Source organism: Xenopus laevis, chromosome 9_10L (genome assembly GCF_017654675.1).
Source record: "Xenopus laevis strain J_2021 chromosome 9_10L, Xenopus_laevis_v10.1, whole genome shotgun sequence".
Taxonomy (NCBI): Eukaryota; Metazoa; Chordata; class Amphibia; order Anura; family Pipidae; genus Xenopus; species Xenopus laevis.
Genome location: NC_054387.1, coordinates 70,048,439 through 70,076,384, shown reverse-complemented (window position 1 = coordinate 70,076,384; position 27,946 = coordinate 70,048,439). Strand labels below are relative to the sequence as shown.

Sequence of the window (27,946 nt, the reverse complement as noted above, 5' to 3'; positions counted from 1 at the left end):
GAAAACCTGGTGAAAAAAATGGACCCCATATTCCTCTATGCCCCAGTTACTACAATGTGTCAGTCAGCAATACAGCTTGTAGGGCAAAGGGCAGGATCAAAGTCCTGACAGGCTGAAGAACAAATTTAAATAGTTTCCCTCTATCCTATTGGGATCTTTGCTTAAACTATACCCCCCAAATGAATATTTAAGAGAACAGATTTAAATAGTTTTAAATAGTTTATATCAAATGAAGTGGTATATTAAAGAATCTTACCAAACTGGAATATATATTTAAGTAAATATTGTCCTACTTCTCTTACCTTGAACCACCATTTTGTGATGGTCTGTGTGCTGCCTCAGAGATCACCTGACCAGAAATACTACAACTCTGAGGGGCTGATTCACTAAGCTCGAGTGAAGGATTCGAATGAAAAATACTTCGAATTTCGAAGTATTTTTTGGGTACTTCGACCATCGAATTGGTTAAATTCGTTCGAATTTGAACGAAATCGAACGAATCGAACGAAAAATCGTTCGACTATTCGACCATTCGATAGTCGAAGTACTTCCCCTTTAAAAAAAACTTCGACCCCCTACTTCGGCAGCTAAAAGCTACCAAAGTCAATGTTAGCCTATGGGGAAGGTCCCCATAGGCTTGCCTGTGATTTTTTGATCGAAGGATTTTCCTTCGATCGTTGGATTAAAATCCTTCGAATCGTTCGATTCGAAGGATTTAATCGTTCGATCGAACGGAAAATCCTTCGATCGATCGATCGCAGGATTAGCGCTAAATCCTTCGACTTCGATATTCGAAGTCGAAGGATTTCAATCCGAGGGTCGAATTTCGAAGTATTTTTAACTTCGAAATTCGACCCTTAGTGAATCGGCCCCTAACTGTAACAGGAAGAAGTGTGGAAGCAAAAGACACAACTCTGTCTGTTAATTGGCTCATGTGACCTTACATGTGGTTTGTATGTGTGCACAGTGAATCGTACGATCTCAGGGGGCGGCCCTTATTTTTTAAAATGGCAATTTTCTATTTATGATTACCCAATGGCACATACAACAAAAAAAGTATATTATTATGAAAGTGGTTTATTTAAATGAAGCAGGGTTTTACATATGAGCTGTTTTATGTAATATATTTTTATACAGACCTACATTGTTCGGGGGGTATAGTTTTCCTTTAACCTTCAGATTCTGAAGTCACTAGTGAGTTGTGCAAGAAGCTGCAGCTCTGACAAACACAGGACAAAAAGAGGGGGTTGAGGGTCACTTTTGGAACACAAGTTTGGAGTCAGGTAGGTTTTTAAAGGCATAGTGACAAATCTGAAATGTGCCCCTATTCAATTAAATCTTACTTTCAGTGTAATTAAGCAGGCTTAAAGTACAGTCTTTAGCCCACTGTTCAAATTTTAGTACTCAAAAGATCATGCCAACGTCTGCCTATTTGTCGTGGTTGCAACTGTGTGCAATTTATACAGGCCAGCTTGGCAATTCTATTAAAAATAGTACAATGGGAAAAAAAGCAATGCTGTGCCGCCATGTAAGAAATGGTATACGCCGGGATGAAGAAAGGCATTTATTTGCAAAAGTTGATGGATGTACTCCTGGGGATGGCATTAAGTTTGTAGTTTGCTAGGGGACATAGTTTAGACTACTGAGGATGATGACTCCAGGGGCAGAAAAAAGAGGGGTACGAATATCCATATATATAACACACTAGTTTACTTTGAAGCTGCCTTTATTTTTTTTAATTATATTTTTGGGAACCTACACATGAGTTATCAAACTCGTCTAAGGGTGTTGTAGAAACAAACTTGGTAAGATGACATACTCACCAAGATTTGTTGGGTTTTGTTCTGGGGCAGTGATACTGAGATTACTTCTCCCACACCAAAAAACTCCATATGAATGACTAGTTAACATCCGCTGGGAAAACTGTTTAGGTATCCACAGTCTGACTAGGTTCGAGCTCAACATTTGAAAGCCTGTCTGATTGATAACTGATAGAGGCCCAACCCGATATCTTCATAGAGAGGCTGTAATTTTGTTTATCTGGTATGCACAATGCCGCATTGGTCCCTACTGGACATTGAATGGTAGCCTCCACTGCTACTGAGAAACATATTTATATCAACTGAATTGAACTAAATTGAACTAAATTAAAGCTTGGAACAGAACAATTTCTACAGCAGCAGATCAGTGCCCTTTGCACTTTTGGCGTTACTGGTCCTTTAACTTTTATGTTACTTCTAGTTTTCTGCATTTGAAGTCATATTTAGATGAGGAATGGTTTATTATTATGCAAAGACGTCTATACAAGTCATTGTATTATATTCCAACATATAACAACCAATCCCTCACTACTATTGGTAGCAGTGTTAAAGGATTTGATACTTTGTGATAAAAAATAAATCCCTTTTACAAGACACAGGTCCATTTTGTTCTCTATGAAAAAAGAGAAATGGGCAGCTGAAGATCTTCACAGATACCTGTACTTAGATATTTAAGAGAAATCAATACTAATATAAGAGTCTGTGTAAGTGTAGTGCATCTAGCAGATAAGACTGAAAAGCAACTCAGCCTTGATAATGTTGTGTAACATGGAATACTCTGACACTTGATAGTTTGACAGCTGTTGATGGTGGGGGACACCATTCTCTACACACCATGGCTGAAATGGCAAAATGGTGGCCCGCAAGGCAGGTATGGCTCTCTCAAACTCCTCAAGGGCTCAGTTCATTTTTTTGTTTAACATTACATGAGTGCCACCATAAACAATAAGAGCACAGAATATAAGCAAACTAAAAACACGCCAAATTATGCAGCATTAAGGAAGTGTAATGAAACTTTTGTTTGTTAAGTTTGCTGCCATTGGCTGGGGCAGCGGCCAATTTATAAAATTAAATAACATGGTGGTAAGTCTTGTTAATGCAGTAATTTAAAGGGGTTGTTCATCTTTAAGTTAAGCTATAATTTTTTATTTTGTATAGTTTGTTTTAATTATTTGCTTCTTCTTGTGACTCCTTCCAGCTTTCAAATGGGGGTATCTAAAAATCAAAGGTTCCGCAAGGCTACAAATTTCTTGTTACTGCTACTTTTTGTTACTCATCTTTCTATTCATGCCCTCTCCTATTCATATTCTAGTCTCTTATTCAAATCAATGCATGGTTGCTAGGGTAATTTGGACCAGCCCAACCAGATTTCTGAAATTGCACCTAGAGAGCTGCTGAATAAAAAGGTTTATATTTAGATTACTTGTGTCTGAGGTGGAATGAAAAACCACTGGCATAGTTTATAATAACTGTATTAGTAGTAAATAAGGATTTATTTAAAATTTGGACTATAAACTCATGTCCCAATTATATTAGGGTCATAATTTTGCAATCTGACTCTAAGAAGGGCAATGTGCCTTAGGGCATCATGTGTTTTGGAACACTGACTAACTTTAATAAGCATTAATAAAAAATAAATATTAGCTGAATTAATAATTGGTTGAATTCTGATTTTACCAGGAATTTGATCCATGATACTTGAACATCTAACCCTACTTGCTTCCCCTGCTGTCTTCATCTCTGCTGGAGTCTTTTAAGTCTAAATTTCACTTGAAGCTTTTCAAACTGTTAAGAGTAATTGTGTCCTTACGGATTGGTACATAGCTTGGCTCTGTCTGCTGTCTTTAATTCAGTCTTATCCATGCTCCTCTATCCAAGTTCCCATTCTACCATATTTCTTTCTTGTCTATTATTCCCTGTCCTACTTACTTTTTCTTTCTATATTAATTGTGGTACTACTATGGTCAATTCAATGTGCTAGTGCCATTCCCCACTTCCAATATAGGCAATTTAAATTTGTAGTTTTGTATTTTAGTAATAACTTTATTCTGATAAAACTTGTTTATGAAACTTCTTGCTTCTCTCTGCTATGACCTCTGTCTTTAATGTGTTTTTATACATGCTTTTTTTCACCTCTTACCTCAAGCAAGACAAGACCAAAACATGAATGTATTTGTTCATTATCTTGGCTTTATTGTTGTTACTTGAAACTGTTATTCCATTAAAAACTTATCTCTGTAAATCAAAATGCAATTGGCTGCAGAATTCTTGATACAAAACCCTATTCTACCCTTAAAGGACAAGTTTGCCCAATATGATGCTGACAGGGATATTCTAAGCTAATATAAAGTTGTTTACTATAAATTCTTTGCATTATTAACATTTTGTCTCACAGCTCTGCTTTGGGAATTTACCAAGTACTGTAAGAAAATGTGAGTGGTTTCCCCAGACCTAGAAACATGAGACCAGCAAATACTGTCAGCTGATTGATTGAAGTGGATGACTAGACCACTTGTAAACTTTTCACCTTTTATTACATGACTTCCTTATACTGCTATCTTGCAAAGGTCCCAGTCTACCAACCAGGTAGTGATTTGGATGTTAGACTGAAATAGAAGAGGCCCTGGTAATCCAGCTTCAGAAATACACTGCGCTCTGGTTACATTTCTGACCCGACATCAAATTTCAGGTTGTAAAGAGGCAGAATATATGGGGGGAAATAGCTGAAAAGCTGTATAAATAATATATGAATACAAACTACAGTACCACAGCTGTCTCAGATGACCCCTGTCCTTAGCAATATCTGAATCTCATTGGTAAAGTCATCAACTGCATTTATGTTATTATCCTGGTTTATAGCAGTATGCTGGTGCAATATATACATATACATCAATCATACCGAATATTCATATGGAACTTACCTTTACAAATTCACAGAACAAATGAAAAGTTATAATATCATCTCTAAACTACTGTTGCCATTAAATTTTGCAAATAAATTATACCATGTACAAACAGTTCTTTTCAGATTAAGGATGATGGTTTAAATATGGTTAGGACCTGATTCTTGCAAACAATAATGTATTTCCAGTCTACGATGTTTATATAAATATTCTGCCGATAATAAAAAAGGGAAATGAACACCTTAAAACAAATTAAAGCTCAGGATTAATACTTTTGCAATTTATTATATATAAGATATTAGCAGTTCTATCACTAATCTGACAGAGACCGACGGAATTCAGCAGAGAAGCTTCAGTAGATGCTTCCCTGTTACAAGAGCAAAGACCAGCAAGGGGTGCTGCTGTTTTAAATTTATTTCATTTGCAAATGGTTTTATTATTTTTTTTAAATTTGCAATATTTGAGTAGTTATTTAGCTTTTTAGTCAGCAGCTCTTCAGTTTGCAATTTTAACAATCTGGTTGCTAGGGTCAATATTACTTTAGCAACCATGCATTGAGTTGAATAAGAGACTGCAATATGAATAGGAGAGGGCCTGAATAGAAAAATGAGTAGTAAAAAGTTGCAATAACAATATATATATGTCGATTTACAGAGCATTTTTAGATGGGGTTAGTGACCCCCATTTGAAAGCTGGAAAGAGAAGAAGGTAAATACTTCAAAAATTATAAAAAATAAAAAATGAAGGCCAATTCAAAATTTGCTTAGAATTAGCCATTCTATAACATATTAAAAGTTAACTTAAAGTGATACTGACACTAAAAAACTACTTTTTAAAATATGAATGTACATTAAAAGTTACCTATAGGTCATGTTGTTAATTTTTTGCTGAGAGATTTGGTTATCAAAGTTATTGTTAGTTGACGTTTCTAAACCTGACTGTTTTGCCAACCTGCCTGTCAGTTAAAGTTTCTAATGCTAAAAAAACTCCTATTGCAAAAATATGGCAGCCCCTTCATACAGGAACATGGGCCATCAGTTAATATTAAAGCATTGTGCAAATACTTTATGGCAAAATTATAAGTAGCTTTCAAAGGCAATTTTATGATAGATGTAAAAAAGAGTTTAATTTCTGGTGTCAGATGCTTCAATTAAATCAGCTTTACCTTTGTGCTTAATAAATGAAAATGAAACTCATAACATATGTATTTAAACTTCTGGCTGACCAGAATTACAGAGTACACAGAAATAGTGGCTTCAGTTATCATCTATATATCTACCTTGCTTTTAAAGTACTTGTAAGCTATACATTCTCCAAATGATATATTAATATTAACATTCATTCTAATTGTTTGCATTGTGAAAATACATTCTGGACTGCTTGTAATAGGAAAGTATCAGTGAATCAGTGTTTCAATACCTTTATTGATTCATGCATAGTCAATTTTAAAAAAAGGCACATTAATAGAGCCTCTCAAACATGTATAAATTCATACAATTAATTTTCATATGAAAACGCAATAAATTATGGCAATAAAAATACCAATCGTGCAGTTTCAAAATTTATTACACCAAGGCTATTCACTTAGGTCCATTCTTGGAAAAAGAGAATGAATTATCCGGCGTTACCTGCTACTGACTCAAAAGGCAGTTTGTGCTGGATTGCATGCATTATGGACCCTGGTGTAGAAAAATCACTGGGAGTTGTCATTCGTCATGTAAAAGTCCCACATTTCACTCACTAAGAACAGTACAAAACAGTTCATTGAAAATTCAAAAGTACATACAGTTCATGCAGTCAATAACATCAGAGCGTACATTTACTTCGGATAGCAGTGCATGGCTACAGAAAAGAAATCAGTGCATGAATCAAGACAAAAGAAAAGCATCAAACTCATTTGGTGGGTACGTACAATATTGGAGTGACTTACCTACAAGTTTATTTGGCCTGTTTATATGTATAATGGATTTTTAGTAGAGAAAGCCTAATGGCCAACTGAGTGCTCCCCAATGCTAAATAGCAAAGAAAATATGGCTGATGGCTTGTGAGCCATAATATCAATGGCCTTCTGGACTGATTACAGATAAAACACTTCATTTGTCACTAGGTTCCTTTGGCTAATTGAACCCAAATCAGACCAAATAATGATGATTCTTCAATGCTAACTGCTCACATGTGTCAATTATAAGCAGTTACTTACTGCAAGTATAGTTAAAGCAACAAGGTCATATATACTCCAGCACTGTACACATTACTTTGTGATTGTATAAAGTACAGCACTTTAATTTCAGTATAATATGTCATGCTCTTATACTATATGGAGAAATATTTGTCTCGAAGATGTCAGCAGTTCCATTTCAGTGAAAAACATAACATTGCCATTTTGTCCCCCAAATAACTGATTATCTCAACAGCAAAAGAAGCACAGAACAACTGCACGTGACGAGGAACCACAGGGATATTCGCATTCATCATGCTGTACGGAAGCAGAGCTTGCACAAATGATCTGATACATGGCATTTGGCACACAGATGTGAGTACACCTGCTTACAAAAGGCAACCTTTTTAGAGGCATTTAAGCTCAGAGACGAGTTTGAAAAATTAAGAGGCTTCAAAAGCTCTGATGTGAAAAAATAACGTCTGGGTTTTGTGCGTACTTATCATTTTTACTTAATACTAGTAGCCTCTAAAAAATATCAAAAGGCCACAAAACACTCTTTTTCTTTAGAAAGAAAATACTGTAGCAAGTGATGAATTAAGATATTCCTGTCCTCAATACTCACAGCTTCTATATGATGTTACTCGCTCTCGTTGATGATTGTGCCTTTGTGATTGCCACTAACATGACCCCATATCACTGGGGGTGCCTGATTATATATTATATATAGGGGGGGGCCATACCAGTGTAAACATTGGCTGTCAGCTAAATTAGGAGAAATGTGTGTGAGCCTGTTATAAAAGTGAAGCAGTAGTTGTAAATAGTTTGATCTATTTTCTTAGGACATGACATATAGCCTAACGCACTAGTCTAAGTGCTTCACCAGGCATGAAACATACAATCTCCAGGATATCAGGTTGTGGGGATTACAAATATATATTAAAGACTGTCATTATCCCTTTAAAGTATAACTATAGTTTCCCTTGTCAATATAGTATAATACTGACATCCAAAATGCAAATTGTGCCATTTTGTGGGCCTATTGGGTTGTAGTTTATATAGTGAATAAAGTACCCCCTCTTGTAAAATATAAGGATATTATAAGTTACCGAGGAGTTTCATGACCATATAAAAAAGGCTGAGTGCTTTTATACAGGTCATGGAACTCCGAGGTAAATTCTAATATCCTCATATTTTACAACTGGGGGTACTTTATTTATTATAATACACAAGTTTCAGTGAGTCATGTGACAGAAATGACATCAGAACTCACCGTTTATAACTGATGACATCAGAACTCACCGTTTATAAGGATATCATTTACAAGATGTTCATAGCTTTTGTGTATTATAAAGACATTCAGTGGCTTCAACTTTCCTAGATAAATCTATGTAGGTATATAATGTAAAAGCTTTGTTCTAACCAGAAGTCTGGTCTGTAGTTGCAAACATCAGTGGTCTTTCTGGTTATTGGCTATGGAATAATACCATTCATGCCAACCTGAGGGTAATTACTGGTGTCAGATAACTTAAGACATGTGCATTCACAGTAGTGTTCAATGTCAGTAAGTGGCTGGAAATAGCACTTAATTATTTAAATAGCAAAGACCCAGGGTCAGAGATATTAATAATCCTTATGGATCATTATCAGTTCAGGTTGATGTAATGATCCCTGGGATTTACTTCTGCAAAGACTGATAAACATGATCCGATCCACTTGAAAAAATCTATTTTATCATTGCCCATAACCTTCTATGGATTCAACAAGTTCTTTTGGCTACTCTAGGATAACAAACCCCCAAAGGCTTAGATGGACCATTGATTTTATTTCATATTTATCAAAATCAAGTGGCCAATTGGATCAATTCTATCAAAGTCTGGAAGCTTGGGAATCCTGTAGGACCCAATGGTGAATCGGCACTTTAAATTAAGCAAAATGTGAATTTGGCACCACATTTTTAGCAATTAGTGAACATCACCAATGTTAATAAAGGCACTGGTAATTTCTACCCAAAAAAGCATAGCTTTATTGTTTTTGCTAATACAAGGACTTGAGGATGATTTACTAAAATTCTTGTTCCAATTTTTCTACAATTTGAGTTTTCTAAGGTGAAAAAAAATCTAGTTACAATTGTTCTGAATTTTTCTTGATATTTTTGAGATTTACCAGCTAAAAAAATCTGGAAAACTCAAACAAAAAAAAATTGGTAGCTCAAAGTTGGTAAGCTTCTGTATAAGTCAATGATAAGTTTTTGCTAAGTATATTTTCCATATTTTTACTTAAAAAAACGTGCAGAATCATTAAAAATAATTTAAAGAATTCGATTTTCAGTGTGATTGTGTATTTCTGCACAGCTTTTTTGAGTTTTTCCAAGAAATAACCACATTTGATTCATATTTGTTTCAGATTTTAAAAAAAAACAAAATTTCCAATTTTAGTAAATTGGCCTTCAAGATGCTGAAATAGTTATTATACCAAAGCTTAACATAAATGCTAATTTTGGGGTAGAATTCATGGAACTGGTTGTATGAATAACACACAGTTATTCAGGGAGATTAGAGCAAAAGCAGATTTGTCATTAAAAATTTGAGATCTGCCTATTTTTTGTAGCAGCTACAACATGAAACATTCCCCATATTCAGATATAAGCAAAATATGTGCTTGTTCCTGAATAGTGGCTTTAATCTGTCCTACATTATCTTCTTGGGTCTTGGCACAAGTGAGCAAGCCTTGAGTCAAGTAAAATTGTTTCTTACTGAAAACATGTACACAGCTTTAAGTGTTAAAATACCAGCTTTTCCCCATTGAACTTTAAATATTCCTTTACATTAAGAAATTGCATTCATAAAATATATAAAATAAACCAAAAATCAAGATGAAATGTTAAGACCCTGAATTAGTTACTGTATATAGAAAACACCAAAAGACCTCAGAGTATAAATGTTTACATGAAAAAAAAAACAACTTAAAAAAATATAAATATTTGTAATGTCACACTGGGTGCCAAATCTGCATGTGTTCACAGAAAAAAAGCAGCTTTGGAATGTTCTCCAGCATACAGAAGCAGCAACAAGCTTCCAAATTCCATAAGACTCACACTCCGCCACCGCTGCGATGCACAGGAATAGGTTCTCTTTGATCCATGTTCTCTTCTGCACTCTTCATGAGAATTGCCAGGCGGCTGCTTGACACGAAGCCTTTCTGAATCGCACTCATAAGCTTTATTCAATAACAATAAAACCAAAAATGTTATCTTTTTTTGAAAAGGACAATAATACAAATAAAATAGGAAAATAGATGTATACATGTATAGTACTACTAGGTCTTATCTGCTCTGCTTGTTGTAATTGACACTTTTACAGTGCTAAGAAAGCACACTACTAGAAATTCTGGGAAATTCCACCAGTTGCATTCCACTAAATCCAATGGGAAGCTCCACAAAGATCACTAGTAAATAGGAAGCACCCTATAGTGATCGGCCAGTGATATCTGCTACTTGGTGGTGGTAAAGAAAGTTCCAGTAAAATGAAATAAATATAATAGCTGCAATATATTATGGAGAGAATAATAGTCAACGCTAAGCTTGTATCTGTCCTTGTATATTGAGAACCTCTCTTCTCCTATACATCTGCTGTGGTCCCTGTCTGTGTTTCAAATGTCCTAATGGTTGATGCCAAAAGCACAGTAGGAGCCCTGCAGTTACAAAAGCAAAGACAGGCTTCAGTTTCCCATCAGGTCAGCATAGATGCTGATTGGTTCCTCGGCACCCTTACAACACAGCATTGGAAAGGAGGCAGCAGGAAGTGCAATGTGGGTGGGACTAGTAGGGTTTTTGCAAAAATGTTCAATAAATTAACCCAACACATTCCTTCTATATTTTACAGAGTATAATGCACTGGCACATTCTTGGGCAATAACCCATGTCAACCAATCAGATTGTTGCATTCATTGTTCTACTTGCAGCTGGCTTTAAAAAGCTAATCACAGATTGGTTGATATGGGTAACTGCCCATGGGCAAATTTGCCCAGTGTTGATAGATGAGCCCCATTATGTCTCCCTTAACAAGTCCAGTTAACAGACATAAAAAAACAACAATAATTGGAAGTAAAGTAAAATTAGTTAATCTGTTTATTTTTAGGTGCGGCTATTTACTAGGGCAATGTGCAAACTACTTTCAGTTAGTGTCTATTTTTATTTTTACCAGAGGCACAGAGAGGAAAAAAGATGGTCACAAGTAGTTGACATTAGAATAAGACCAGGCTTGCCTGCTTCAGAGTTCAGTATCAAGCTTTAAGCTCACTTCCAGGGTGAAACTTCAGATGTGACTTGAGGCCTTCAGAGCTTGACAGGCTGAATAAATGAAGCTACTTTTTGATCCATCACTGTCTCTCTTAAGTAATAATGAAAGAGCTGATTAAAGCGCTCCATAGTGCTTAGTGCTTAAAGCTCATGTCCAGCCAAGTACAAGAGAAGATGTATTACGGCACTTTGAGTTTTTTGGAGTGAATGTCTTCAATTACATTGATCGTTAATCTACTAGAGTGTAAACTTTTTGGACTGGGTCTCATTATTCTGTTATTGTAGGTATCTGTTAGTAACCTGATTACCCTAATCACACAATGTTGTATAATATATACTGGTACTGTTGGCCTTCTGTTTTACTGCAATTTCTTCATTCCACTGATATCTGCAATCAAGCTGCATTCCCTTTTACTTTCTAATAGACTTTTTCTATTATGCTACCAAGCGTTATCCCTTAATTTGCCTTTGAATGCCATTTGTATGCACATGATAACCACATATATTGTGCTACCCTTGAATACCAGACCCAAATACTAATTCTGATTGTTCCACAAAAACCTAACCCTACTTTAACAAGTTGTACTGGTTGGAGTAGCCTTTAACTCTTTCCTTACTTTCTCCAATACCTCTGACAAAGCCTGCTCCTTTATATCCTGACAATATTGCAAAGAACCATCCCTTTCTTACTAAAAACTTTTTTGTCCTACCCAGCCTATACTACTGCAACCTATCCCTACCACTGCTGCCTCGCCTCTCAGACGCTAACCCCGTTCAGAATGTCTAAAAGGGGTTATTCACCTATTTGTTATAGAAAGTCTTATCCTTAACAGCTTTTCAATTACCTCCATCTTCTGCCTCTTCAAAGCTTTCAAATTGGGGTCACTGAACCTGACAGTTATAAATATTCTTGATCTGTGAGGCCAACTCATGAAGGTTCAGAGGCCCACAAAAAGTACTAATGGGAAACTATTAAAACATACAGGATACCAATTAAACTATAGTATTCAAGAACAAATTAAATTATATTATGTTTTTTGAGGGATAATGTCTATAAATTGCTATTATCACATACTGATACTATTAGTAAGCAGTACTGTTTTACTGTGTGTGTTTTAGAATGTTACCATCAAGAAGGCATTTTCCCTAAGTAAGTCATTAAGTACACTTGAAGATTTTAGGGAAGTCCACATATCTTATAGGTAGATCTCATGGGGAATATTGTCTTCATTTAATAATCTTATAGTTTTTATGGGCAGTATCAAGACTTCATTATGGTCACCTGAGAGCTTTCCTTTCTGGTGGACAGTATTAATAGGTTGATGTTAAGGATTCACTTCATTTGGATGACCACAAACCATTCATTTTTGTTGGTCGGTACCAAAAGGTTGGGGTTAGGGCTTTACTTTATTTTGGTGATGAGAGATTTAATTTTTGGTGGGGTAAGGCTAGGGCTTGAATACAATTTGTTTCCGAACCACCATGTTAAGTAAGGGTTTTTTATATATAAATGAATTTAACTGACAACAATTACAGCATAAGTGTATATAAATATATTTGCCTGTTAAGTTCATGGACGTTCAGCCTGGACACCCTTTGCATTTTTAGCTAAGGTTTCTAGCTGGAGAAACCTAAAAGGTTCTTTATTATGCATATACTTGAAAATCTCCCCAGTTCCATTCCCTATCAGAATTCTCCAGCTCAATCCTGGGACCCTATGGTCTAAAAAAACACAATAAAAATAAATTATTGTCTACTTTATCTTCTTCACTATTACAATATCCACACTGGGCTTAGAATGACAGTTACGTTTTCCTGGAAGATATGAAAGCAATTCTATATAGAGCCAAATGGCTATATCACCTTCCTGTCAAATAGGGACTAAAAATGTTTCCAGTATAATTTCTAAGGAACAATTCATTGTTGTCAGTGTTTAATAGAATATGCATTTAATCTGATTGAACAGATGATAAATGTATTAAGAAATAATTATTCCTTTTTGTGATTCTGGACACAACGGACGAAAAAAAATGTCTGCATTTAGATTCAACAATGCTGTTATCTGGTGCTCATCTCGAGAGAGACAATTACCATTCCCTCTCCCTTGATCTTGTTTGTTTAACTTGACACAGTGAAGAAAGGGCTGACATTGACCAAAATCCCTAGCATTAATTTATCTCATGTTCGGCATTCATCATTGCCACTGCTCAAGAAAGAGTTGGCAGACATCTGAAATACCTGCCCAACTAAATGAGACTTTACAAAAATGAAACTGCATGGGCGGCGGAAGTGGACAGCAAAAAAACTGATTATATTGTAAATATGAGAAAGTAAAGAAAAAAAATCAATACATTAAACAGATAATTATGAAGTACAAATTAAATAGAACTAATAAAATGTTTTTCATGTTTTTGACTAGTTCTGCTCAAATCTAAATGCAAACATTATTAGAATATTTTTTATTTTTACTGTATTTGTACTTATGGATATTGGTGCATGTTTGAAAAAGGACAAATGTTAAAATTTTAATTTTACTAAAAGGTAAATACGACAAGTTTTGGCAAACTTTAAAATTGTTTTTGCTAGGTGAAATTTCTCCAATGCGAATATTCGTCAATTAATCCAGAGCATAAGAACAAATATGCACCAAGAGTAATTTTGCTAGCTTCAGGCTGACAAACTACTATATGGCGTAAATATTCGGCTACAGTATTATGAGAATATACACGGTGAATTTACACCAGCAAATAAATATGCCATGCCGTGAAAATATCCCCGATGTACTGAGGCAAACATTGGTGGAGATATATGAGAAAAAAATTAACGCTTTAGTAAATATGCCCCATAGCCTATTGTTCACTAACCCCCGCCACTAACTGTAGACAGCAAGCTTAGTGCTTTTCTTACTAGTGAGCAGATGCTTCCTAAAGTGTTCAGCAACTACAGTCTACAGACTCACTAAGGGTCCTCCACAGCATTTTCAGCTTCTTTCACATGCTATTTAATGACCACAAAGAAGTAGCCCAACTGCACTTATATAAGCAGGGGAAACAGAGTAAGATACAAATAATTATACAATCCCATCATTAGACGAATACATTGTGAAAATTAAAAAAAAGCTACAGAGTCATTGAATGGATAGTAACCCACAATATGAAGCCAAGATGAGATGGTAGATAGCAGTTTGCGATTTACTGCTCAGTAGAGCCAAATATGCTAGTTTGGCTATTGGAGGGCATGGGTTTATTGAAGTCTATGTATATTGCGTTTGAGGTTTATATTAAAAGAATGGTGAATCTACCTGTAAATAAGCTATTACCTCTCTTTGTGATTAGAACATGATGTCTGATTAACTCCATAAGGAACAGCACTGACCTGCAAGAACTCATTGAGCTCCACTTGCCCGTTCTTATTGAGATCAACTTCATTCAGGATCTCGTGTAGATTGTTGGCGTCCATCTGAACGTGAATATTCTGTTACAATAAAGACCAAGAGGTTATATGCTGTTAAAATGAGCTTGGACCTACAGACAAGTGTATTCAATTATTGGCATAAATTGGGATGTGTAATTAATGATACTTCCATACTGTGGCTCAGGGAAATTCCTCACTGAGTTAACTGTAGACATTGCATTAATTCAAGGGGAATATTGATTAGAGAGGTGCTGGAGAGTTCTATTGGCAAATTCAGAGATTAGTGTGAAGGTAAACTGCTGGGAAACAAGCTGCGGCTGAACTACAAATCCCACAATACCATGAAAACAACATGTTCTACTTCATTAACAGCTAGAAAAAATAAAAAAATTACAATTTCTGGCATAGAGATTTCTGTAATGCAACAAATGATGATCGAAAGTGAGTTGTCACTGAAATCAAAGCAGCTGCCATGTATACCAAAATTTAAACATATGGTACTCTTAAGCAGCATTTACAAATACATGTAGCAAATATAAACCGGTGACTTTCAAATACATAACATTGCAAGCTAAAGATTTACTTGGGTCTGGCTTAGGGTTTCTACACTCATATCCACTACTTGTGCCTATGCCTGCTATGTAGATACTTGCATACAGCTACTTGCAAACTATGCCAGACACAGCCACCTAGGACACATGGTTGTTAGTCATGCTGAGCCAACATCCATTAGAGCATGATTTAAAATGCTTGCTTTGTGGCAAAAATTAAGTGCTTGCGTACTTTTCTAGTTGCCGGCATGTTATCTTGCTACTCCTGAGAAAGACCCGTTGTGGGGGTAAAAGAATCAGTAACACCAAAAAATATAGTGTTTAAAGAAATTATAGTGTTAAAAGTAATTAAAATATAATGTTCTGTTGCCCTGCACTGGTAAATGTTGTGTTTGCTTCAGACACCTTACTGGTACACTACTAATAGGAGAAAGGGCTTATGTTACATAACAGATAGCACATACAAAATATAATGGATTCTGCACAGCTTATCTGTGATCTGCTTTTAAACCTGTGCCATTTAGCCCTATTTCAATTACCTCCATTGCTACACAAGTTTAATTATATACACAATATTAATGTTTCTGAAGCAAAACACACAAGTTTCACCAGTGCATGGCAAAAGTACATTATAATTACGTTAAAACAATGTAATATTCCTTTAAAGCTTATGATAAACTTTATTATAGGAGATCCCTGTTTTTGCCTTGAATTGTGAGAGTACTGTATATAGGTGGCTGCCTAAAGTGAGATTCCTGCTGGACTATTTACAGAATCGGATATGAAGAAAAAGTTTACCTCTAGAACACGCTGAACATCCAGTATGGTGATAAATCCCTTCTTGTCTTTATCAAACTTATGAAATCTCTTTGTATACCTAGAACACAAAGCATGTTTAGGAAGCAGCTAATGTACCCCCAGAGCAAACATAGTACAGATATCTTTAGTGCAGAATTAGGACCTTATCTTAGCACAACCTACTGTCCACCTCATCATACATATGTAAGAACATGTTGTTGCTTGGACATACTGTACTATTTTCCTAATTCCCATTTTCGGCTGTTTCTGCAGTTTGCATCATGAGTACCAAACTTTTGCTCACATAATTAGAAACAATAAAATTGTGCCATGCCTGAATGACTTCCTTTTTGCAAGTAAATTAGAAAGGATTCTGACCTATCAAATTAACTTGGGTCCTTCCACTCCTATTAATTAGGACTATGAAACTATTTCAATTTACTTATGTCTGTTTTTCACACGGCCCGTATTTCAGCATCCTCTAAAAATAAAATTCGGATGAAATGATTGACGAACATTAATCAGTGCAACACAATAGCTGGTTTTCCATGTCAGAATAACAATTAGTATAACAGCTCCTGTTGACAAGCTGTTTATATATCCAGCACTTTTGGTAAGGAACAATAAGACACATTTACCTGTCTACATCAGAAGGTGACAGATTAATTTCAGATCGGTCTGTTAACTGTTCAGAACGAGATTTGTATCCCATTTCATAGTACAGGAATTTCTTTGCTGTTTCCAATTCTTCCTGGAAATCAATAATAATAAATTGCAGGTTTAGATTTCAAGTAGAAAAAAGAATTAGAAAAAAAGCAACCAAAAATGGCTCACATTTTCCTTATTTCTATTAAAGTGTAGAATTTGAGAAAATTGAGAAATTCGATAGCCTTTCATTGTTATGAAATGTGTTTTATACTCCTGACCTGATAAAAACTCCAAAAACTTTCTTTTCTACAATTAAAATCTTTTTTAAAAAAAAAAAGTAAAATGACAAACGTGATAAAATAATTTATAGAGCCAATAAGATATTTATGTAAATATAATTCTGACAAATATACTATTTAATCATACTGATGGATGCATGTTCAGTGCTGATCTCCATTTTTGTAGGCACACACTCTGAAACATGAAATCAGTTAACCTGTGTACTACAATGTTGTGATCATATAGAACAATGCCTCAGGCATTTGCAGTAAATGTGAGCACTCTGTAATGTGCCCTTAAAGTTAATCAAAAAAACTACTGGTAATACAAGTATAAAAAAACAATATGCCCCCAGGTTGGGGTATTTCCTAATTTCTTAATCTACTTGACCATCAATAGGTTTTTGCCTTTATTGCTGCTGATCCTCTAAAAGAAGTCTAGCAGCCAATGCATCGTCCAATAAAATGAGGTGCTAGCAACCGTATTCCAAATGTTTAGCACAAGGGATATTGATTACACAAGGCACTAATTTAATCCCCTGAGCATTTTAAGAAACAGATCTGAAAGGGGTTAAAGTATTAATGGGGAAGAAGATACAGTATAATGAAAACATTCAATGTGCAGTTTGCCACCAGGGGGTCCAGTGGCAAAGGGCTCTGTGACATGGTTGCCAGCACACACACAAAGGTCCCCTATAGACAGCTGAAATACTAGTAGAAGAGAAAGAGCTACCTACTTTACAAATGCTATGTATTTGCTATCTATTATGCTATATATTATGATGATCGGTAAGTAGAGAGAATTATTTACTGACTACCAGTGGTATAACATATTGGTCCAACTAGAAGCTATTGGGCCTTATGGAAAATTCTTCTCTAAAAGCAACACTTTACCGAAACCTTTCGGATCTGGAAACAATGAGTTTGTATTAATAAGGATTTGCAATAATTGACTTTTAGATTATCCAAATTGTTGTAAATCATATAGAATTTAGACTCTGTATAGCAGTGGTTCTGATACTGTAGGGCAGTACCCTCTTGGGATGCTTTGAGCAGTAAAATTTGAGTAAAGTGCCTATTTGCTCTTTTAGATGTATCTGAAAGCCCAGTTTAAAGGAATAGTTCAGTGTGAAAATAAAAACTGGGTAAATAGATAAGCTGTGCAAAATAAAAAATGTTTCTAATATAGTTAGTTAGCCAAAAATGTTATGTATAAAGGCTGGAGTGAACAGATGTCTAATAAAACAGCCAGAATCCAACTTCCTGTTTTTCAGCTCTATAACTCTGAGTTAGTCAGCGACTTGAAGGGGGGCCACATGGGACATTTCTGTTCAGTGAGTTTGTAATTGATCCTCAGCATTCAGCTCAGATTCAAAAGCAACAGAAATGACCCATGTGGCCCCCCCCTCAAGTCTCTGATTGGTTACTGCCTGGTAGCCAGGGTAACCAGTCAGTGTAAACCAAGAGAGCTGAAAAGCAGGAAGTAGTGCTCTGACTGACATGTTATACATGAAATCACTCCAGCCTTTATACATTACATTTTTGGATAACTAACTATATTAGAAACATTTTTTATATTGCACAGCCTATCTATTTACCCAGTTTTTATTTTTACACTGAACAATTCCTTTAAAGGTAATTTAACATGATTTGTGCTGAAATATTTGTTGTCCTAGATATTCTTGAAAATATTGATGCATAGTTGCTAAACCAATGTTTTTCTGTATCTGCATACTTATTATGAGCTAAGTCAGGCCCTGACCCAAAGCTGGACTGCCAAGGGAAGCTTGAATTAAAAAAAAATCCATGCAAGGGCCTGCTGAAATGGCTGAAAATCAGTCAGATATCTATTGAGCAGGTTTGATCATTGATGCCATGGATCTGCACAGGTACTTATTATAATCCAAACGCTTGGCCCCCATGCTAAGCAACTGGATCAGCCCGATTCGGTCCAAAATGTAGATGGCCAAATCAGACAAAGAGCTGTTTATTTGGTTACCACACCAAATGATTGATGTTTAGATGTATGTTCAGATTAAGGTGCGTATTTATTATGCTATGTAAAAAACAGAAGGATAATACACCACACATCCCCAGGATTCGTCGTGTAAAAAACTGAATTTTTTCTTCCCTCAAAAGCAATGTAAAATAATAGCAGCAAATTCGGCTTTCACAAAAATTATACACACCTTGATAATACACACACACAGTCATTTTTTTTAAATGACACAAGTTGAGCTGTTGCTGGCATAGTGAGAGATGTTCTGCACTGTCTCCCACAGAGATACCTGTGGTTAGAGGTGCCCAGGACAAATGCCCTTATTGCCCTACACTAAAAACAGCCCTGAAAAGATGCACAGGCTATTAGCCTAACAGTTTAAAAAGGCTTATAAACCTTGCTATACCTAGGCAACCAATTCAATATACTAAATATTCCAGGCATGGGAAAGTGGAAAAGGGCACAAGGGACAATAAGAGAATACTAATTAACATGGCACTAACAGATACTATCTTTAATATGAAAGTCCTTCCTTATCAGAGGTTTTACTAGCAGTTCAGAATTTTCCTACTTAGCAAGATTCTGAATTAAGTTTTTTATTTTTGTGCTGTGTGGCAGTTGTGACATTTTGCATTACAAATAGCAGGACTGCATAAGTGCCACAGTATAACACACAAAGAATCTTATTAAAAATTCATCATCCTTATTATCCCTGTAGTTTATTTTCTGCTTGTGGGCTTTTTTAATTCTTATTTCCTTACCTAATTTCTCATCAAGCTTTCCTAAATGCATGATCCTTAATTTGGATATCTATTGTGACAGAGTGCAGTGCTGCAAGGAGGAAGGGCAAATTCTTGGAGGGTTAAATCTACTTGTCCTCCCTGCAGTGTCCCTGCTATAACCGCACTAGCATTAATGCTGAAACCCTCGTGGCAACAATTCAAAATGCAAAGGAGCCTCTCTAGACTGAATATAATAACCAAAGTGCCTGGAACATTAACTGCTGCAACATGGCTTTAATTTTCTGTTTAATGGGAATTTATTGCAAAGAAATGACTTAGCTTTATGAAATGTAAAATAGTGAGAGCCATAGCTTTGCAAATATCCTTATATTCTTCTTTGGCATTACTGGCTGTGCAACAGAAAATACAAACCTGGATAGACAAGCATTTAATATATGCATTGATATGTGTCTGCTTATGGCCATTAGTTTCAGGTGGTGGGTTGCAATTGTTTGCTCACATGCACATAGTGCTGGATTTTTCATCCACAATCCAGGCCATAATGACAATTACAGTCAATTTGATCAGCTCTAAGTCTCATAGCCTAAAATAGGGGTATGCCACCTTTGGCATTCTTCAGTGCAGGAGTTGTAGCTTTAAGAACCAGACAACTCCCAACTTTGAGATTTTAAAAAAACATATATATTAACCTATTACACATATATATACATATATGTATATGTACATATACATATATTAACCTATTGTATATAGTAAGCTAATAAAGTGAACAGAAACAGTACTGATTCACCTACTTTAGGGCTAATTCTAGCATACCCCAACAAATAATTAAAGGTAAATTAAGCATGCTGGCAGCTCAAGTCCAGTCATATTAGGAATTCATGCTTAAAGAAAGAATGCCAGTGGCCCACTTAATGCGAGCAACCAATGAGCATCCTGCCTACTCTGTGCTGATGGCATTTCTTCTAGTTCTGAACACCTAAATTAAACTATATCACCCTACTGATCTTTGATCATAGGCTAATATTAGCAAGTATTTCAAAGTTGAATATAATTACCCTATTTTAAATAAAAATAAGATGTACTAGGATGGTAGGGTAAATGAAATATTTAAGCTTCAGCCCTCTACTCTGGAAAGCTATCTAGGTCCCATTACAAGAGTGTACCCAAAAGTTTTTAAGGAACCAGTTTCACAAAGGAATTATGCACCTTATTTTAATTTCCTGTTGCAATATGAAATTTCAGTGTATCTAGGGTGACCCATCATACACAGCATGAGAAACTTTTTTGGGGTCCTGAGACATAGGTAAAGAATCCTGAAATATTTTTCACACTGGATACCTTTATCTTTTACCATACCTTTTTCTTTTGCTCCTTCCAGTTAAGCTCTTTGGCCATGATATCTACTATTCGCGGTAAGGCTTCTTCAGCAGCCTGGACATTGAGAAATGCTAGGCGAGTACGGCGGGAAATGACATCGACTGCTGTACAGGCGTATTCTCTTAGTGCGTACTTAACCTGTAATGGCAAATGAGTGCTGCATTACTGCTAGAGCCGGGGGCAGATATCTGTGTAAATATTGATTATAATATACTTATTCTGTTCATCGTGTGAGTGAGATCTTGTCTGAGTCAGAGGGACAAGCTATCCAGTCTCAATCCTGCATCTTATTTCTTAGACTGAATCATGCACAAATAGAGGGAGTGTAAGAGACTCCCATGCCATTCACACGTTATGTCCATAATGACATGGATGCAGTTTGTTTAAGATTAACATTTTGGGTGTTAATTACTAAACCTCAAATTTTTTTGCGGAAAAAGGAACTCGATTTTTCGAGATCTATTATAAACTGATGCTGGAAAAAGCCAGAATACGAAAATCCGTCATCTCAGACCTGTGGAGGTACCTGTATAAATCAATGGGAGAGGCACCAATCTCAATTTGAAGTGATCTTGGTTTGCGCTGGCTTTAGCCTGAAAATCTGAAAAATTCTGTGTTTTCTGGCAAAAAAGTCCTGAAAAAATTTGCAATTTGGGAAAAAAATCTTTAAAAAAACCGGACGATTCTGGTTTTAGCTTGATTTTATTGGGTTTTTTCCTGATCCGATTAATTTGAATTTTTTAAATAAAAAATAAAGTATAATCGGCATGGGAGTTTGGTCATGGTTTTTTTAATTAAAAATGAGATGAATTCAGAGTTTAGTAAATAACCCCCTTTGTATCTGTTTGCACATTGCTTGCACCTAGAGGCATTTTTTAGGCTTGTTGTCTGTACTTTAACCTCAACTATATATTTATAGTTTTAGGGCAAAATGCATCCCAGAACTCACTGGGGATCATTTACTATCACTGAGCAAGTTTGCCTAGATGATGCAACCAATAAGCAATGCACTTTGATAACTCTTCTGAAAGTAGAAAAATAAAGGCAAATCACTTATTAGTTGTTATTGGTTACTTGCATGTGTCACCGTCACTGCTGGGAGTTCTGATGTAATAAAATACAAATGACTCCAGATCTACACCTCTGTAGAGCTTCATTGCAGTTTGTGGGTCATATAAAGACCACCAGTTTGCATCCCTGATTTATGATATCTTTTAAATTAATTTAATTGGGCACCCAAACATACAAAGGCCCATTTATAGTGCTAACGTGCTTTTTGGACACAAGCCACTGTCTTTTATTCGTATATGTATTCGTATAGTATATCCTACCTATAGTATAAGCCCACTAAAAATCCCAGTGAAAATCATTATGAAAGGTTATAACGTGCATTTCTCATTTACCCACCTCTGCTTCAATGTATGGGAATTCCGACACTAGACGCTTTCCAACAATCGGCCATCTTTTTCCTGTGACTTTGGCCAGTTTGGCCACCTCGAAGGCCTGGTCTCCATAGGTAGCCGCAAGATGCTGAGCCACCTGCCAGACAAAACACAGGCTTTCAGAGAGCATTTCCCTCATCTTCCTGTTCTGCTTCTCAGAGCACAGCAGGGGAAATAAAAGGCAGGCTACTTATGTCAGTTTCCCAAAGCTTTTATCAAGCAGACTGAAGAGGGTATTAAATCTTGATTGTGTGGGTGGAAACTACTTGTGTTGTAAATGCTTAGAGCAGCACTTACACTACTATGCATGTATCAATGTAACTGTGACTAATGATGCTTCAACTATTCTTTGCTACAGCCATCACATTTACAAAAAAAAAATATTTAGTTAGAATGAGATGTCACAGAGCTGGCACTGTCATTATTAACAGCCAAAGGAAACCAATATCTGTAAATGGGAGCTGCAGACATTCATGCTTTATTCCTTATATAGTATTATTCTAGTCTGTTCCTTTTTATATCTTATTCTGTTTAGCAATCTAAAAAGTTCCAAACATATCAAACAGAAGTGATATGAAGTTATATTTATGAACATTTTATAAAACTCTTCCAATTGGCTGCTGTAACAGCCTCCTGTGCATACAGATGGACATATTGCCCCAGCAAATACATTCAGAAGATTTACTCCTCTATGCTTTTTCAAATACAGGTATGGGATTTGTTATCCAGAATGCTTAGGACCAGGTGTTTTCAAAATAAGGGGTCTTTCTGTACTTTGATCACCATACTTTACATCTTGTAAAAAGCATTCAAACATGAATTCACCTTTAGGTTAAGTTCATTTAGTATAGTATAGAATTGCTAATTTTAAGTATATTTTCAACTGGCCTTCATTTTTTATAGTTTTTTAATTATTTTCCTCCTTCTTCTGATTTTAAATGGGGGTCACTGACCCCATCTAAAAAAACAATGCTCTGTAAGACTACATATTTATTGTTATTGCTACATTTTATTACTCATCTTTCTATTCAGGCCTTCTCCTATTTATATTCCAGTCTCTTATACAAACCAGGGCATGGTTGCCTATGTGATTTGGATCCTAGCAACCAGATAAAATTGCAAACTGGAGAACTGCTGAATAAAAAGCTATATAACTCAAAACCCACAAATAATTAAAAATGAAAAAACAAACTGCAAATTGTCTTACAATGTCACTTTCTACATCACACTAAAAGTTGATTTAAAGGATTGATTGTATCTTAGTTGGGGATCAAGTACAAGGTATTGTTTTATTATCACAGAGAAAAAGGAAATAATATCAAAAATAATAAAAAGAATTATGAAAGATAATCTTCCCAGAACTTTCAGGATGATGGGTTTCTGGATAACAGATCCCATACAAGTATTATATATGTTTAAATAAATAGCAGATGGTAGGACAAATATTTAACCACCTACCTCACTTTCAAGCCCATAATCTTGAACAAGACGGATATAAAGGGTGGGGGACCAATCACGCCCCCCTTCAAGGAAAAGCCCCACAGTTCTACATGGATCTGCTTTCAAATTGTGTGCTATTATTGCTGCATCCAACGTGTCTTCTGCCATTGAGCGATATGTGGTCCATTTCCCACCTAACAAAATATATTAATCTTTAGCAGTAATAATTTCTACTTAGACAGAAAGTCCTGTAAAGATAGGGTTTCTTATCCAGTTCATAAAAAGCTGACACAAGCAGATCCTGAGTTTGAAATCTTCCCCAGGCAAAATAACTTTCAAGATATTAATCAAGACAAATACTAAATATTAAGATTTATATCTTTCTTCCTATCAATAACATTGGATCAGGTATGATTTTTACTGGCTGGGCTGATATTGGACAGTTGCCTAAATTCTAGGTTCTCACAGTGTATCACCTCCCAAATTAAAAAGAAGAATTGCCTAAATTTACAAATAATTTATTCTATTCTAGTTATGAATTCTGTGCCAGTACATTTGCCTCCCAACCCCAATTGGTGCAAAATGTTGCACTTTCTTATGGTGACTATTGCATTTTATGGTACCATTAAAGAATATTTGGCATTTCTCATGTAGGGTTGCTTTATGTAACTACAGCAGAATGAATAGACCATCCATTGAAACCACCCACGTATTTTGTCATGAGAATGATGCTTCACGTAAAGGGTCACATTAAAGTTATTTACTAGAATATCCCTGACAAAGAAATTGAAAGATGCACCACTTGCTTAAAAACCTTTATATGGCATAAAATTACCTGCTATTGTGACAAGACCACTCTCACCAACATCAACAACATGATTGCGGGATATTGACTGGGTGTCTTTGGAATTGGGATTTGTGACCAAAGGTCGAATGCCGCTCCAGGCTGCAAGAACATCTCCTCTTCGAACTGGTATGAAGAGAACAAAGAATGGTCACCAAACTACTGAGCTGGCCTCCTAAAGCAAAATGAGTTGTTGGCTGTTTCCTTGTGGAAGGATATGTTGGCCCATTTTAATATTTCCCTTGAAAACTATGAAAATAAATGACATTTTGAGGCAATATGTTTTCTTATTACGGTTTATAAAACTCCATTTATTTCATTATACAATCTTCAACAGTACTGGACTACTTTTTTCAGACTAGAGGTTCTACTTCCAAATATTCTCAGCTGGAGAACCTATCTCCCCCAATATGGTTTACAGCCTATGAGCTTAAAACCCCCAATATAATATGTAGCCATTAGTTGCTTTCCTGAGCAAGAGACAATGGATCTCCTGGGGCATTAGTACTGATGCCCTAGACTAGAGGTCCCCCAAACTCTCTCATGTGTGGACTAGCAGCCTACAAGCTCTGTTTGGCAGTACACCTGTTTTTTATGCAACCAAAAGTTGCTGCCAAGCCAGGAACTCAAAAATAAGCACCTGCTTTGAGGCCACTGGGAGCAACATCCAAGGGGTTGGTGAGCAACGTGCTGCTCACAAGACACTGGTTGGGGATCACTGCCCTAGACTTTTATCTGTTGGCTCATTCCTGCAGTATTATGCCAGTAGTTCCTGCTTAAGCTGCAGCATCCTAAAATTTCAGGTGGGAGTAACCAATGGTTAGGACTTTTTATTAGGTGAAAAACAAACCCACAACATTCCAGCTACTAAGCTACAACTTGCAGCACTCAAGCTCTTGCCACACTTCCAGCATCTTCCATTTAAGGGAGCGGAGAATTCGACAACAGTAAGTATGCTGAAACCAGACCATCATTACAACGTAACCCAAAACAAGCTTTCTCACAGACACAAAATACTAAATCTCTTGTTCATTCTGGAATCTAGTGTAAAGGTACACTGGAGAATATGGCTGGATTCCCTCAGGGTGCCTCTGATATTTTACATGTTTCAGAAACAAATTAGGTAGGAAACTTGTCTCTCTTCATATAGTAAGATACCTTATATTGTGAACTTTACTTCAGGCAATATAGAGTTCATGAGAAGGATTTTCTAGTATCCCTGACATTACTGATTAACATTGGAAAGTTATGATTACTATTACAATGATCCACATGAAGGACTGGTTAAAATGGTAATTCCTACTGCCCCATATAACAACTCTGATCATCACCCCAACCAAACAGAGGGTACAGGAAATAATTGATAGACAAAAATATATACTGCATTATGCTTATCATTAATCTCAACTTCATAACATTTAAGGCTATGACAAACATGCCACCAAATATAAATATTTTAATCAAGCATTTCTTGATTCCGTCCTGTTGGTCTTGGAATGCCCTTCATCTCAAGATCCATAACATCAGCCAAGTGAATGAGTATTTGATTTTATTTATTTATTTTTTTACATTCAATAGTTTTAGGTTTATAAGTATATGGCCTAGGTCAACTGCGGAGATAGAAATGCCAACCTCTGCCAACAGCTGCTTTCTATTCTTTTGATTGGTAAGCAAGCTTTCTGTGGCAGACACCAAACTACTTACAGGAGCAAAAGTCAAAAAGTGTTCTTCTTTTAATTTAATCGAATGCAGTTTTCATTGGGCATGGGCGATTTCATACCCACTTGCAGGCATGGGCATTTTGATTTCCACCATCTGCCCTGAAACAACCCAACCCTAGTGTTAGAAGCCATAAACAGAAACTTGGGGTTGCCCATTTGATCAAGAGTCAGCAAGGACCTGAAGCTGAACTACTGAAGGACATGTAGAGCCACAGCTGGAAATACTCAGAGTAATTAATAGAAATTCTCAGAGACCAACTTTTTTTGGAATTTTAGTTCATAAAATATGGTATATGAGTTTAAATTAAAAAGTAGAAATGTCTTGCTAGAAAGTATAAATGCAATGGAAAACTGTGTATGTGTGTATTTTAGAATGATAAAAATGAGTATTTAAAAATGCCTGGGCTTCTGTAAGTAAAGTGGGAACTAGTGAGCTTATTTTCTGACGAAAATTTGTTGTGCTGTTTGAAATGCTAGCTCAATATTGTGGTCCAGCTGGAGAGTTTCTGAAGCACTATAGAAAGTAAAGTAATAACATTTTTTACTTCCAACATCTCTTTAATAAGTAGCTATATATTAAATCACAGCCAGGCTGTTTGGATCCTGTACCTTTAGATGCGATATACATTTTCGAATTTTTTGAAAATGAAATATTGGAAACAAAACCAAGGTTTATCTCCATCAAGTTTTTTTTTACCTTTTGTTCTTTCAAACACTAGCAAATTTATGATAAGGTTTCAATCTGAAAAACTTAAGAGTGTGAATTTGCAGAAAAAATTTCAGGTGGCAAATAAAAATCTCATTTAAAAAAACTCAAAAGTTTTCCATTGTTTCAAAGCAATTAGCATTTCTGAGAATTTTTTCCATTGATAAACTTCAAAAAAATCTAGTTTGAAAAACCTTCAGATTTGCTTCCATGCACTAATACTAGTTTCAATTTCTCTTATTTTAATAGATTTAAAAACACATATAGAAATTAAGTGTCTTCTTTGGATCTTTACTCCTCTGGATGCAGCAAAGGTATAAATACAGAAATGGGTTTAAGGGGTTTGAGTGCACAAGAAGCACTGATACTATGTTGTCTAATCAGTGCTAAAAACACATTCGCTGCTGTAAGTGACGCTAATAAAGAGAGAGGGCACCGTGCGCCTCTAGTAGTCTATGAATGACAAGTAGATGTGCTTTTTTTTCTGTAGGCCAGTCTGTTGAATATCCTTTAATATGAGCGAAGCAGATTCATTAACACTAACATGACCTGCCTTCTTATACATTAAATGACAGAAGAAAGAGGGGTTAAATAATTAAATTTTCTATTTACTTTTAATCATAGATTATTCTCCCCACACACACATGTAGCAATGGTCAGTTTACTTATGTTGAATGTGGCGTTAGTCATGTAAATGTGGTTCTAAATCTGTTTCATACATGCTTTGCCTAGTCATCATCCAGGCCTCACTCTTGAGAAATACCACAATCAAAATTAGAATTAGAAGTATCCCTAAGCACT

At 35.8% G+C, this 27,946-nt stretch overlaps 1 protein-coding gene across 2 annotated transcripts in view; it reads right to left on the bottom strand.

The window, feature by feature from the left end:
- gpd2.L (glycerol-3-phosphate dehydrogenase 2 L homeolog) overlaps positions 1-27,946 on the bottom strand; it is a 117,719-nt gene that overhangs the window by 34,720 nt on the left and 55,053 nt on the right. The window contains exons 10-17 of one of the 2 annotated variants that reach the window (XM_041575721.1): positions 24,710-24,844; positions 23,893-24,068; positions 22,400-22,531; positions 20,972-21,130; positions 16,583-16,695; positions 15,945-16,023; positions 14,557-14,655; positions 9,979-10,100 (exon numbers count right to left, since the gene is read on the bottom strand). In XM_041575721.1, the coding sequence (XP_041431655.1) occupies positions 9,979-10,100; positions 14,557-14,655; positions 15,945-16,023; positions 16,583-16,695; positions 20,972-21,130; positions 22,400-22,531; positions 23,893-24,068; positions 24,710-24,844 (1,015 nt within the window). Of the gene's footprint in view, positions 1-6,127; positions 10,101-14,556; positions 14,656-15,944; positions 16,024-16,582; positions 16,696-20,971; positions 21,131-22,399; positions 22,532-23,892; positions 24,069-24,709; positions 24,845-27,946 lie in introns of those variants that run through there. The other variant, XM_018234553.2, reaches the window with a different exon arrangement.